Below are 14,269 nucleotides of genomic sequence, written 5' to 3' on the forward strand. Positions count from 1 at the left end.
TAAGTTTATAATAAACAGAAGGGGGCAGAAAAGTCTTGTATATTAATCTGAGCTTCCATCATTGAGAGTTTAGAATGTATTGCCAAACATTTTTATGAAAATACAGAATCAGGTTAAGAACCAATTTTTAAAAGCAACCTTCCTTGAAATTCGTCCTATAAATCAGGGTATTTGCAACTAAGGTACTATAAAAAGAGTGAATCAGAAGAGATCATGTTACCAAATCATGACTGAAGGGGATTAACTTCCATCCCTCTTTGGCGGGCATTAGGTGCATAATGTCCAAGTTGTAAATAAATGTGCAAATTATTATGAATCACACCAGAGTAAGGTGTTTATAACATATGTCACCCATTACAGATATCTGACAGAAATAGGTCTGATCTCGTAATTTAATTAAAGTAATATTTAAAGTTTAGGTTTCTTAAAAAAAAGGAAGAAGTAATATGGCCAAAGATGGTGTCTTTGGTGGATTTCATTTAATTTCTTTGGGAGAAGTGGATTCAGAACTTCAATGAATAGGGTGAGACAGCAGAACTTTAGCAAGGTCTGTACAAGAGATTGGTGTAGTGCCATATGCTTTAGTTGGCAGTTGATGCCATTTTAATGATACACTACCAAATGTAAAACACAGATTATTTGGAATCTGAAAGACTTTCCAAATAGACTTTTTCCTTTCTCAAAAAGAAAAGGAGTACTTGTGGCACCTTAGAGACTAACAAATTTATTAGAGCATAAGCTTTCGTGAGCTACAGCTCACTTCATCGGATGCATTTGGCCAAATGCATCCGATGAAGTGAGCTGTAGCTCACGAAAGCTTATGCTCTAATAAATTTGTTAGTCTCTAAGGTGCCACAAGTACTCCTTTTCTTTTTGCGAATACAGACTAACACGGCTGCTACTCTGAAACCTTTTTCCTTTCTGTAGCACTGTGCATTTTCATACATCTTTATCCCACTCTCTTTGTTCCATACTGAAGGGTGAAGTATGAGAAACTGACAGGAAAACTGTACATAACTTCTCTAAAAAATTTATTTTTGTTTTAAAACTGAGTACCTTAAGAGGTAGGTAGGGTGTGTGTGTGTGTATGCACGCACATGTGTGCTGGAATGGCAGCATAATTAACCATTTTATAAAATGATGATGATGCATTATCATGGTGCTAACTGTGGATACCTTCATGGTTAAATATGAAAAATAAGGTACCTTCCTATAATAATATCCGTGACTTATGTGCTTAAATTGTCTTTTAGGTGTAGAACAAATACTGCATATATTTGTTATTCCATCTTCATTCTCACACTCTGTCTTCAATTGCTGCACTTTTCCTGGTGCTTTCCTTCAAAGACTACTGTATAAAATTGTTTTTCCCTGGGTAAGTCTGTTGCATGGTGAGCTGTGCAGCAGACATTAAAACCGCCTGGCATGTAATCATACTAATGAGTCACTGAGTAGTATTGAAGCTTTACACAAATCTTTGATCTAGGAGTAAAAATATTCTTCTAAAAATAGAATATATAAAAATATATACCAATGTGAACATAATGTTTAAAGCAAGTACAGTATTCATTGGGCCTTTTGTGTATTACCTTAGTCCAGAGAAGCCTCATTAAACAGTTTTGAAGGAACATATTTAAAATTAAACTCTGGATGTAGTGGACTCAGGTTGTGCAACTGTTGACTTTTCTTATTTCTTCTGTCCTTGGTGTTTTTTTGAGTACATTGGCTCCCTCTGATGATAACAGAGATGTTGGCTAAAAAGCCCTCAAATAGAGGATATTAATGGAATGACAGGAATAAAAATTGTTCAGTTAATGCAATACCATTCACTGAGGCACTGGAAATCTGTGGATAATTTTGAAAAATAAGCACAGATGTAATCAAATTTATGTGAGTATTAGTACCCAAGATAATTTGTCTCTTGATAGGAGTATGTCCTTTTTAGATAATAAAGTCTGCATTATTTAGAACCATGGCTGTATTTTTGCCCAGGAGAAGTCTGGGTAGTTAAAGTCTCCCATGAATATTGTAAATTGTGGTTTCAAGATACCTTGAGAATTGGTGCCGGAATTTTTCATTTTCTCTCTTCTACACTCTTAATGAAAGATAACTTGTATGTTCTGTGATGCTTCTTCGGTTTCATTCCTTGTTTCCTTACCTGAATAATTTTGCTATCACATTCTGTTCAGTTGCATCTGTCTGACACTGCAGATACTTTTGAAATCTAAAATGTGTAGCCACCCTTTTGCTTCTTCACTTTTTTACTTGTGCAAATTATATGCATCTATGTTGATATTTTGGTTATGTGACTCAGCTGATAGGTTTGTGGCATGCCCATCAGATCGCGTTTAGTTCTTGCTGTTTGTTGTACTCCTTGCATATGAAGCTCTTTGACGCAGGAACTGCCTTTTTGTTATATGTTGGGCTCATAGTTAAAAAAACTGGGCATGTCTAGTCTTGAGAAAAGTAGACTGAGGAGAGACCTGAAAAGTCTGAAAATATGATAAGGGCTGTTACAAAGAAGATGGTTCTCAATTGTTCTCCATGAGAGACAAGATGGGTGAGAGAATATCTTTTATAGGAGCAACTTCTCTTAGTGAAAGAGACAAGCTTTTGAGCTACACGGAACTTTTCTTTAGGTCTTTGTACAGCTTGAAAGCTTGTCTCTTTCATCCACAGAAGTTGTTCCAATAAAAGATATTACCTCATCCACCTTGTCTCTCTCATAGCTGTGTTTGGTCCCAGGATATAATAACTCTGCAAACAATTGTTCTCCATGTCCACTGAAGGTAGGACAAGAAGTAATGGGCTTAATATGTAGTAAGGGAGATTTAGGTTAGATATCAGGAAAAGCTTTCTAACTATAAGGATAGTTGAGCATTAGAATAGGCTTCCACGGGATGTTGTGGAATCCCTATCATTGGATGATTTTAACAGGTTAGACAAACACCTGTCAAAGATGGTGTAGGTGTACTTGGTTCTCAGTGCACAGGGTTGGACTAGATGACCTCTTGAGGTCCTTCCAGCCCTACATTTCTATGATTCTGTGCTACCACAATAAAAACTATACTATTTTTAGATGGAGACTAGCGAATATAAACACATCTTCTTTCTCAAAGGTAGCCCAATATTCTGTGAACCTAGAATGCTCCTCTATGCTGGTCTCGCTTGTCAGTCGTTCTTTTCTCTCAGTGAATCAAAGAAGTTCCTCTTCACTGTCCTTGTTTCACTCCAGTTGCCAGATTCCCAAAGTTATCCTTGATCCTGGCCAGATTTACAAAAGCATTTAGCAGATAGTGCCTAGTGGGATTCATAAAAGTGCCTAACCTGCTATCTGTATCTTTAGGCAGCTGAATACGTTCGTAAATTTGCCCTCTTATCCTATCATCCTTTTCTTTCATTTTTTGGTTTCCATATGGACTGTAATTTTTGGAAGTCTACCTTCATTCTGCAGTGTCCTCCACTCTTCTTATCATATATCTCCATATATATAATTTCAGTACCAAGAGCCAGTATACCATTCTGTACTCTTGATCTGTAATCCAGGTAAGACTGGCCAACTCCTTTCCTATGAAGAATTATGTATACCTCTTTCTTAGTAGGAAAGCTAGTGAGGATGAGATCAACCTTTCTGATCCCTAGTTGCATATGATCTTAAATGGGCTGCATTACCTGGCCATAAGTCAGAAATTTAAGGCTCAGGGGATGGTTAACAGTCATACATTTCTTTTTATGTTTGGGTCAAAGATTTAGTTACTTTAATTTTTACATTTTTATATATATAAAGTTAGTAGTATATATTATTCTGTTTTTGTACCGTTTACCTGACTCTGCATAACAGTAGAATGTTAATAGTTAAAGGATTTAATACAATTTCTGATTGTTTTAAAATAGCCCAGTTTTCTTACACTCTCCCTCTGTCAATTGTAACACAGTCCAGAGCTACTGTTTTTTTTCTATATCTCTATATTACCAGTCAAGAGCTGAGGCCAAAGGGTTCTTTGGAGACCACATATTGCTGTAAATTTAATTTTCAAAGCACTTCAGTTGTGTTAAAAATAACAGGAGTAATAAAGAAAATTGTATGACAGTTATAGTTATAGACACACAGGGTATTTTAAACTCCCTTAAGTAACCAGACTTTTTTTTTGTGGTGGTAGGATCCTTGGGTCCCTTGTACCATTATCTTACTATTTCTTAGTAGGTAAACTTTTTGAAGTTTTCGTTTTGAGTGGTTACAGTGGACCATGACAATGTGTTAAACGGCATCCCTCAGAGAACAATAAACCACAACAGACTTCGTTTAAACAGCTTTCCTCATTGGTTGGTGAAATTTGTCTTGAAACCAGTAAATCATCTCTGTGTGTTTGTCAGCCAGTTCAAAGGCTCTGTGTGTAGCTAAGACTGACGGTAACACCAGCCTTTGTACATAAACTCTGCATAAATGTTTTTTGTACTTTGGAAAATCTCTGGTTCTGACTTACATATTTGAGCTGAAAATATCAGAATGCTTAAAATGTTACATTATGTTTTAATAAATGCTGTTTTTTGATTTGCCTTTTTTTACTATCAATTGCCTATACCTTCATAAATCTGTTAAATACATAAGTCACTCTGGGATGATGGCTGGTGTACTTTGGCCTCTGTCTGTAAAGAATCTAATCATAAATGTTTCAGAGTAGCAGCCGTGTTAGTCTGTATTCGCAAAAAGAAAAGGAGTACTTGTGGCACCTTAGAGACTAACAAATTTATTAGAGCATAAGCTTTCGTGAGCTACAGCTCACTTCATCGGATGCATTTGGTGGAAAAAACAGAGGAGAGATTTATATACACACACACAGAGAACATGAAACAATGGGTTTATCATACACACTGTAAGGAGAGTGATCACTTAAGATAAGCCATCACCAACAGCAGGAGGGGGAAGGAGGAAAACCTTTCATGGTGACAAGCAGGTAGGCTAATTCCAGCAGTTAACAAGAATATCAGAGGAACAGTGGGGGGTGGGGTGGGAGGGAGAAATACCATGGGCAAATAGTTTTACTTTGTGTAATGACTCATCCATTCCCAGTCTCTATTCAAGCCTAAGTTAATTGTATCCAGTTTGCAAATTAATTCCAATTCAGCAGTCTCTCGTTGGAGTCTGTTTTTGAAGCTTTTTTGTTGAAGGATAGCCACTCTTAGGTCTGTGATCGAGTGACCAGAGAGATTGAAGTGTTCTCCAACTGGTTTTTGAATGTTATAATTCTTGACGTCTGATTTGTGTCCATTCATTCTTTTACGTAGAGACTGTCCAGTTTGGCCAATGTACATGGCAGAGGGGCATTGCTGGCACATGATGGCATATATCACATTGGTAGATGCGCAGGTGAACGAGCCTCTGATAGTGTGGCTGATGTGATTAGGCCCTATGATGGTATCCCCTGAATAGATATGTGGACAGAGTTGGCAACGGGCTTTGTTGCAAGGATAGGTTCCTGGGTTAGTGGTTCTGTTGTGTGGTGTGTGGTTGCTGGTGAGTATTTGCTTCAGATTGGGGGGCTGTCTGTAAGCAAGGACTGGTCTGTCTCCCAAGATCTGAGAGAGCGATGGCTCGTCCTTCAGGATAGGTTGTAGATCCTTGATGATGCGTTGGAGGGGTTTTAGTTGGGGGCTGAAGGTGATGGCTAGTGGCGTTCTGTTGTTTTCTTTGTTTGGCCTGTCCTGTAGTAGGTGACTTCTGGATACTCTTCTGGCTCTGTCAATCTGTTTCTTCACTTCAGCAGGTGGGTACTGTAGTTGTAGGAATGCATGATAGAGATCTTGTAGGTGTTTGTCTCTGTCTGAGGGGTTGGAGCAAATGCGGTTATATCGTAGCGCTTGGCTGTAGACAATGGATCGGGTGGTATGATCTGGATGAAAGCTAGAGGCATGTAGGTAGGAATAGCGGTCAGTAGGTTTCCGATATAGGGTGGTGTTTATGTGACCATCGCTTATTAGCACCGTAGTGTCCAGGAAGTGGATCTCTTGTGTGGACTGGTCCAGGCTGAGGTTGATGGTGGGATGGAAATTGTTGAAATCATGGTGGAATTCCTCAAGAGCTTCTTTTCCATGGGTCCAGATGATGAAGATGTCATCAATGTAGCGCAAGTAGAGTAGGGGCATTAGGGGACGAGAGCTGAGGAAGCGTTGTTCTAAGTCAGCCATAAAAATGTTGGCATACTGTGGGGCCATGCGGGTACCCATCGCAGTGCCGCTGATTTGAAGGTATACATTGTCACCAAATGTGAAATAGTTATGGGTCAGGACAAAGTCACAAAGTTCTGCCACCAGGTTAGCCGTGACAGTATCGGGGATACTGTTCCTGACGGCTTGTAGTCCATCTTTGTGTGGAATGTTGGTGTAGAGGGCTTCTACATCCATAGTGGCTAGGATGGTGTTTTTAGGAAGATCACCAATGGACTGTAGTTTCCTCAGGAAATCGGTGGTGTCTCGAAGATAGCTGGGAGTGCTGGTAACGAAGGGCCTGAGGAGGGAGTCTACATAGCCAGACAATCCTGCTGTCAGGGTGCCAATGCCTGAGATGATGGGGCGTCCAGGATTTCCAGGTTTATGGATCTTGGGTAGCAGATAGAATACCCCAGGTCGTGGCTCCAGGGGTGTGTCTGTGCGGATTTGTTCTTGTGCTTTTTCAGGGAGTTTCTTGAGCAAATGCTGTAGTTTTTTTTGGTAACTCTCAGTGGGATCAGAGGGTAATGGCTTGTAGAAAGTGGTGTTGGAGAGCTGCCTAGTAGCCTCTTGTTCATACTCCGACCTATTCATGATGACGACAGCACCTCCTTTGTCAGCCTTTTTGATTATGATGTCAGAGTTGTTTCTGAGGCTGTGGATGGCACTGTGTTCTGCATGGCTGAGGTTATGGGGTAAGCGATGCTGCTTTTCCACAATTTCAGCTCGTGCACGTCGGCGGAAGCAGTCTATGTAGAAATCCAGGCTGCTGTTTCGACCTTCAGGAGGAGTCCACCCAAAATCCTTCTTTTTGTAGTGTTGGCAGGAAGGTCTCTGTGGGTTAATATGTTGGTCAGAGGTGTGTTGGAAAAGAGTACCCAGAAGTCACCTACTACAGGACAGGCCCAACAAAGAAAACAACAGAACGCCACTAGCCATCACCTTCAGCCCCCAACTAAAACCCCTCCAACGCATCATCAAGGATCTACAACCTATCCTGAAGGACGAGCCATCGCTCTCTCAGATCTTGGGAGACAGACCAGTCCTTGCTTACAGACAGCCCCCCAATCTGAAGCAAATACTCACCAGCAACCACACACCACACAACAGAACCACTAACCCAGGAACCTATCCTTGCAACAAAGCCCGTTGCCAACTCTGTCCACATATCTATTCAGGGGATACCATCATAGGGCCTAATCACATCAGCCACACTATCAGAGGCTCGTTCACCTGCGCATCTACCAATGTGATATATGCCATCATGTGCCAGCAATGCCCCTCTGCCATGTACATTGGCCAAACTGGACAGTCTCTACGTAAAAGAATGAATGGACACAAATCAGACGTCAAGAATTATAACATTCAAAAACCAGTTGGAGAACACTTCAATCTCTCTGGTCACTCGATCACAGACCTAAGAGTGGCTATACTTCAACAAAAAAGCTTCAAAAACAGACTCCAACGAGAGACTGCTGAATTGGAATTAATTTGCAAACTGGATACAATTAACTTAGGCTTGAATAGAGACTGGGAATGGATGAGTCATTACACAAAGTAAAACTATTTCCCCATGGTATTTCTCCCTCCCACCCCACCCCCCACTGTTCCTCTGATATTCTTGTTAACTGCTGGAATTAGCCTACCTGCTTGTCACCATGAAAGGTTTTCCTCCTTCCCCCCCCTGCTGTTGGTGATGGCTTATCTTAAGTGATCACTTTCCTTACAGTGTGTATGATAAACCCATTGTTTCATGTTCTCTGTGTGTGTGTATATAAATCTCTCCTCTTTTTTTTCCACCAAATACATCCGATGAAGTGAGCTGTAGCTCACGAAAGCTTATGCTCTAATAAATTTGTTAGTTTCTAAGGTGCCACAAGTACTCCTAATCATAAATGCTCTTCATAAAGTCTGGCATTCTGTGATACTCCAGATGCTAGGGACCCAAAAATAATTTTCAATGACTAAACCCTTGTTACATTTTATGAATAAAATTATAGTTCTGGATGACAGTCAGGTGTGGCCGGGGGATGAGAGATGACAAGAATCAGTTACTGAATGTCTGTCCATATGGAGTTTTGACACCTCATCTTCTAGACATCAGCCTGATATTTTCCTTTACCTTGGTGCATGATGCATTCATTCTCATGATCTTTCCTCTCTGGGACTTTTGGGACCAGATTAAAAAAAAAATTGAATTTGTTCATTGCTTTGCATCCATCCATACAGTAATGCAAATCCCCAAGTCGGGGATTTCCCCACTCACTGGTAGTTGGGAAATCTCAAGTGCACCTACAATTCCTGTCACAAAGATCAGCCTAGAGTAGAAGGACCCTGTGAATGAAAGCAATGTTGACCAAGATAAAAAAAACCCAGTAATCTGCTGATCAGAAGAAGTGAAAAGATCTGTAAGAACAGATATTCTTCTTAAAGATGCACTCGGGTACCAGCGAAAGAAAAAAGGTGTGGTTAAAGAAAGTTTAAATTTTTAAAATGTTTTCTTGTACCTTACTTATTTGTCTGCTTGTGGGTGCAGTTCTCTGATTTGTGCATGCATATGTGGGATTGTACATGCAGAGTAGGTTCAAAGAGTCTGTCAAAACATGAGGCTCTGTAAGTCCCCCTCCGCCCATCCTACTTTCCTTACCAGTTGGAGTTGTGCTATAAATATCTCATCAGTCTATATAAGTGTGTCTAAGGATGCAAGAAGAGAAACTGCTTGTTTGAAATGTTCCTGTCTCAGTTTTTCCATAACTCCTTTCCATCCATCTGGAGAAACTCTTGATCTTGTATCTTATGGGAGATGAAATGTCAGTTGGTTCCTACTGTTTTATTTTTCTCTCCTAATTAAAACTAATCTGGGAAGGGGAGGAAACATTGGTTTTGGGGGTACCAAAAGTTATCTTCTTTTATTGTCTGCATTCTGTATGACTGAAAGGTGATTGTCCAAGAAAAAACAGCTGAGACTGATGGATATCAATCATACTTTTTCCGAGTTAAGAATTACCTTTGGCAGGAACCTTCCTTTGCAAAGTGTACAAGGTTTTTTGTGTGTGTATGTGTGTGTGTGTTTTTTAAAGTCAGAGACTAAAATATTAATATTTGAAAATAATTATATTACTTGAAAATCATTAATTTTCATGTTCATTACTTATATAAATAATATTTTGTTGGGAGGTGTCATGGATTGTTGACTTGGTAAATTGTTTTGATTTTTTTCCCCAATCCATAAATATGTATTTACCTATAGACAATGTATTTTTTTAAGGACATTTTTATTGTATTCAGAACACTCAAAAATAGCTCTGAGTATTTTTTTTTCCATACTCCCTCAACTCCCTAATCTGTCCCCAGAAGTGTATATGCTGGCAGCATTGATAGGAAGAGTTCTCTCATTCTTCCTATTGCTAGTTGATCTTTCTATATTAACACAGGAATAAATGTCGCCTTATTATTTGTCTTCATTGATGTATGTGCAGCTTCTTAAAAGCTCTGTCAGTTTCTGCACTGAATATTTAGTCTGTTTATTCTGCTTCCTTCTTAACTATGGAAGAGGAACAATTTTAAGAGGACTACCTAGAGATGAGAGGGGGCAAGAAGAAATTACAAAGAACCTTATAATAAAATGTTATAATATTTTCCTCTTTCAGATCTCCTAAGGCTGGCTGTGCCCTGGATTTTCATAGAATTGTAGGACTGGAAGGGACCTCATGAGGTCTTCTAGTCTAGTTCCCTGCACCCAAGGCAGGAATAAGTATTATCTAGACCCGCTCTGACAGATGTTTGTCTAACCTGCTCTTAAAAATCTCCAATGATGGAGATTCCAGAACTTCCCTAGGCAATTTATTCCAGTGCTTAACCACCCTGACAGTTAGGAAGTTTTTCCTAATGTCCAACCTAAACTGCCCTTGCTGCAATTTACACTCCTTGCACCTTGTCCTATCCTCAGAGGTTAAAGAGAACAATATTTCTCCCTTCTCCTTGTAATAACATTTTATGTACATAAAAATTGTTATCATGTCCCTTCTCAGTCTTCTCTTCTCCAGACTAAACAAACCCTTTTTTTTTCAATCTTTTAACCTGGTGTAGAGCTTGTTGGTAGTTTTGTAGATATTGTGGAGACTTCTTCATGTTGTCCCTGAAAACCTTGATCTGAAGTTCCTGTTCTCTTCTAGATTTTGCATTTTTTTTCCTATTGCAAGTGCAGAATTGAATCCTTGTTGAGAATAGTTCTGTAGATAGCTGTTCAGAATGCTGTGGTATTGTGATTGTTTATTTTAATAAAAAAGCGATGGCATCTGGGAGGATGGAGGAGTGTTTGTAAAGGGGCTTGATTCCACAAACTGATCTATGAAGGCACACTCTTGTGCCTGTGTAGTGTCCCATGGATTTCATGGAACTCCATGCAAGGGGGGCTCCGGTGTGGAGCAACTTGCAGGATTAAGGCACTGGTGTGTAACTGTTGTCTCTTTAAAAAGTCATTATGCTTGCAGATTGGTAAAGTGACCTAAATCATAAACTCCTTTATCTCCCAAATAGGTAATTGCTTGGGCTTGAAAACATCAACCCAGAATAAACTTCATCTGGTATAAAGTACAGCAGCCTACCTCAGCAACATGCATTGCCAAGAGCCCATCAGCCACTCTGGTGGCTGCCCTATAGGACACTGACCTAAATTTAAGATCTCGATCAAGTTATTTTTGAGGTTCTGAATCAACAGGAACTAGGTTACCTAAAGGACGGCCTCATCCTCCGGACATGGATTGCCCTCAACAGCTCCACTCCTCAGGAATGGTAGAATGCATTAAGAGTTGTAAACTCCTTCATATTTAGGACCTATGCCAAATTCAATAAGTAATACCAGTATCTTTGAACTAGTAGATGAAAGGTTTCTGTTTCCATGTTCTGTATCTACCACCAGTATTTCCTAGATGGGGAACTGCCTACTGTTATTCTGAAACCAGATGTAGCCTCCCCACACTGCTAAATTAGCCAGTGCCAAAGAGTTAATAAGTCTGTGTCTGGATTAGTAACCCTGGATTAAGTGCTTCCAGATAGAGCCTCTTTCTAGCTTTTTTTTGTTTGATTTTGGTTTTGCTGTGACCCAGTTTCCTTCCCAGAGAGACTATTGTCCCCAGCAGTTTAGTTTCTAAAGGATAACATAATACACACAATTTGGCAGCTTCTTGCTTATAAGGACTTAATCATGGTAATTGTACATGGTGTTTGTATAAGTCTGTGTGTGCATCGTGATATACAGCACTTTTTCAACAAAAGCATGTTTAGTGGCCATACAAGGAATATAGTGGTTTAAAATCCGAATCACCGTGCTTTCGCCTCACTACTTATACTCCATTTGACCCATTTGGCCAAAATCATCCCACAGTGAGCAGACTGCGGTGCTGTTGCATAAAAGGTGGGGTAAACAAAAAAGTGCAGTGTATTGACAAAGCAAAATTCACTGAGGAGCCAAAACACTGTGTGGCTCTTAAATCCAATGTTAATGGCTTATATCAGGGTGTTTCTGCTCCGCTCATTTTTAAGTTGGCTTATGTTAACTAAATGCCATCAGGCACACTTTAAAATGCTCTTAAAAATAAATGAGTTATTTTTTTAAAAAATGGGTTTTTCCCATTTAGATCAATTCTGAGTTCTAAGTCTTTGGGGTTGTGGGAAGAAAGCCTGAGGACTTCACAAATAGAAGCTTAATTTTACTGCATTTATCTCTATAGCTGCAATTAATTATTCAGCATATCCATTAAAAATTAAGCCTTGGTAAGTGACACTTTTAAACATGCATTCAAAATTTATTGAAAATGGGGGAAGTGATGATAAAAAGAACAGTGTCTAAAAGAAAAATAAAATGTCTTGAAAGAGTCTCAATCTGTCCTTAAAAACTTCAAAATATATCCATGTAGTACATATAAAAGGTGGGAGAGGAGGGGAACGGAGACCGGAAGCAATGGGAAGGAGTGGGTAGAGCAGGGCTCTAGTGTTGCTAACTTTCATGATTTTATTGAGAGTCTCATGATACTCAGTGCTTTCTTAAAATTGCAGCTGCTAGAATCAAGAGATTACATGAGAATCTGAGCTTTGTTAGATAAAAAAATATTCTAATTACATAGTCAAGGAGAAATGCTTGAAAATGTGTGCACAATAAACACTCAGAACCCAGAAAGCAAATTAAAAGAATTTCAAATGCATTATTTAAAACAATCTCATGATTTTAGGCCAATCTTGTGATCTTTTGAGACCTGACTCATTTTAAACGTTTGGGGCTGGCACATACAAGTTCCAGTACATTCTGTACTTGTTCACAGTTCGATTAAACCCCCTCCAGAGTATGTGAGGTTCACAGGGCTTCAGCTCCAACAGATGGTTGTCAATCTATAATGAATCCCATTTGTTATGGGCAACAGATACAGTTATACATGGATTACACACTCATCCCTTGGCAGTAGGGCTAGAATGTTGTTCTTTTAGCTCATAAATACAGACTTCCATCATGGAGATAAAGAGCAACTCCCTTAATTTACTGTTCTTGTAGTATGTGGCTTATTGTCTCTGTAGGTCAGTCATGAAAGGGGTGACATCACATGCATATGGACACACACACACACACACAGAGTATGTTACAGCTGAAATAGATAGAATATTGCTGTTATCGGATTGCTCAGGTTATTTCTTTTGTGTGATTGTAATATATGTCAGACTAAAGTTAAGAAAAATTAATAAATATCAGTGATATTTTTCAGATGTTGACCAAGAAAAACAATAAAAAGTGCGTACAGTGATAAGAAATTATCTAGTCTTCTCTTGCCACCCCAGCAGGGGAAAATGTGTGCGTCTTTTAAGTGTACTATTGAGTATAATGAAAACATTTAGTATTGCACACCAAAACTATCCCATACTTTTGAAAGATTTTATAATGGCATGAGAATAATAGGATGATGATAATCTCTGAAACCAATTAAAATAATAAACTGTCTGCCAAATAATTTTATTTACCTTTATTTTTATATTAACCCAAAATTTTACTCTATGCATTTTTTGTTTGGATCATGGAATTCTTATCAATTTTTTTTTTTAACATTAAGTGCACACAAACAATGGTCTAGTCCCATCAGTAACTAAAATTAGAGTATTTTCCTTTTTCTCCGTTCTGCCCCCATGTCCTAAAAAAAAAATAGATTTGTTAGAAAATCAGGTGTCTTCTCAGTTAAGCCCATCGGCTCAGTTTACAGCAGAATGCTTTTCCACTCCTTTTCCTTTGGGGGAAATATTCCATTAAAATGTTGCTTTTTATTGTACTATTGCCGGTTTACCTCACAAAATCTTCACCCTTGTAGTAATTCTCCAAAGCAGAAATTTGAGGGCTCTTAGTAACTTTTGTTTACAGACTTCCTCCTGATTATCTTGAGTTGATAAATTCTTTATCACCCTGTAAGGGGTCACAGACTGTTAATAATTTCAGTGAAGCAGTCGGTCCCTTGGAACGGTATGGATGTCAAATATGTGGATTACAAGCTGTAGCATTTGATACATAGTAAATAGCTGTGATGTTGGGGGTGGGGGAAAAACAAACTCAGAAACAGCCTTTCAGTTTTAGTGTAAGAGTTCATTTAAATACAAAGACTGGGTTAATGTATTAAAAACGGTTTGCTTCTTTTCATTCTGTTTCTCTCTGTTTTTGTCTTGTAGTGTTGTCCCACAGACTACAGTTATACTGAACAATGATCGGCAGAATTCAATAGTAGCCAAGATGGTTGGGCAGGAAGAGCCATTGAGCAGAACAGCGGATTCTCTGGAAAATATCCTTAGCAAGTTAGTAGCAACAATTGCAATCCTTCCCCTACACTTCATCATTTCTTACAGGAAAGCCAATAGAGGTTTGTCTACTGTAATTACAAGTGCAAAAAAAGAACATCCTAGGCAACTGAGCTTGAGGAAAAAATATTCACAAAGTAGTGAAAAGGGCCAAAATGACAGCCCTGCATAGCAAAATCATCTATCAACAGAACAGGTACAGCGCAGTGCCTCAACCTTGAAGTGGAGGGAGCAT

General features: G+C 39.0%; 1 protein-coding gene across 22 annotated transcripts in view; it reads left to right on the forward strand.

Annotated features, from left to right (window-relative positions):
- LOC119841029 (BTG3 associated nuclear protein) overlaps window positions 1–14,269 on the forward strand; it is a 414,495-nt gene that overhangs the window by 79,252 nt on the left and 320,974 nt on the right. For all 22 annotated transcript variants that reach the window (XR_006275124.1, XR_006275117.1, XR_006275116.1 and 19 more), the window contains one exon: window positions 13,909–14,031. Coding sequence is in view for 13 of the 22 variants with exons in the window: in XM_043495003.1 (XP_043350938.1) it covers window positions 13,909–14,031 (123 nt within the window). In the remaining 9 variants the exon portion in view is untranslated. The remainder of the gene's footprint in view (window positions 1–13,908; window positions 14,032–14,269) is intronic.

This window comes from Dermochelys coriacea, chromosome 12 (assembly GCF_009764565.3).
Source record: "Dermochelys coriacea isolate rDerCor1 chromosome 12, rDerCor1.pri.v4, whole genome shotgun sequence".
Lineage (NCBI taxonomy): Eukaryota > Metazoa > Chordata > Testudines > Dermochelyidae > Dermochelys > Dermochelys coriacea.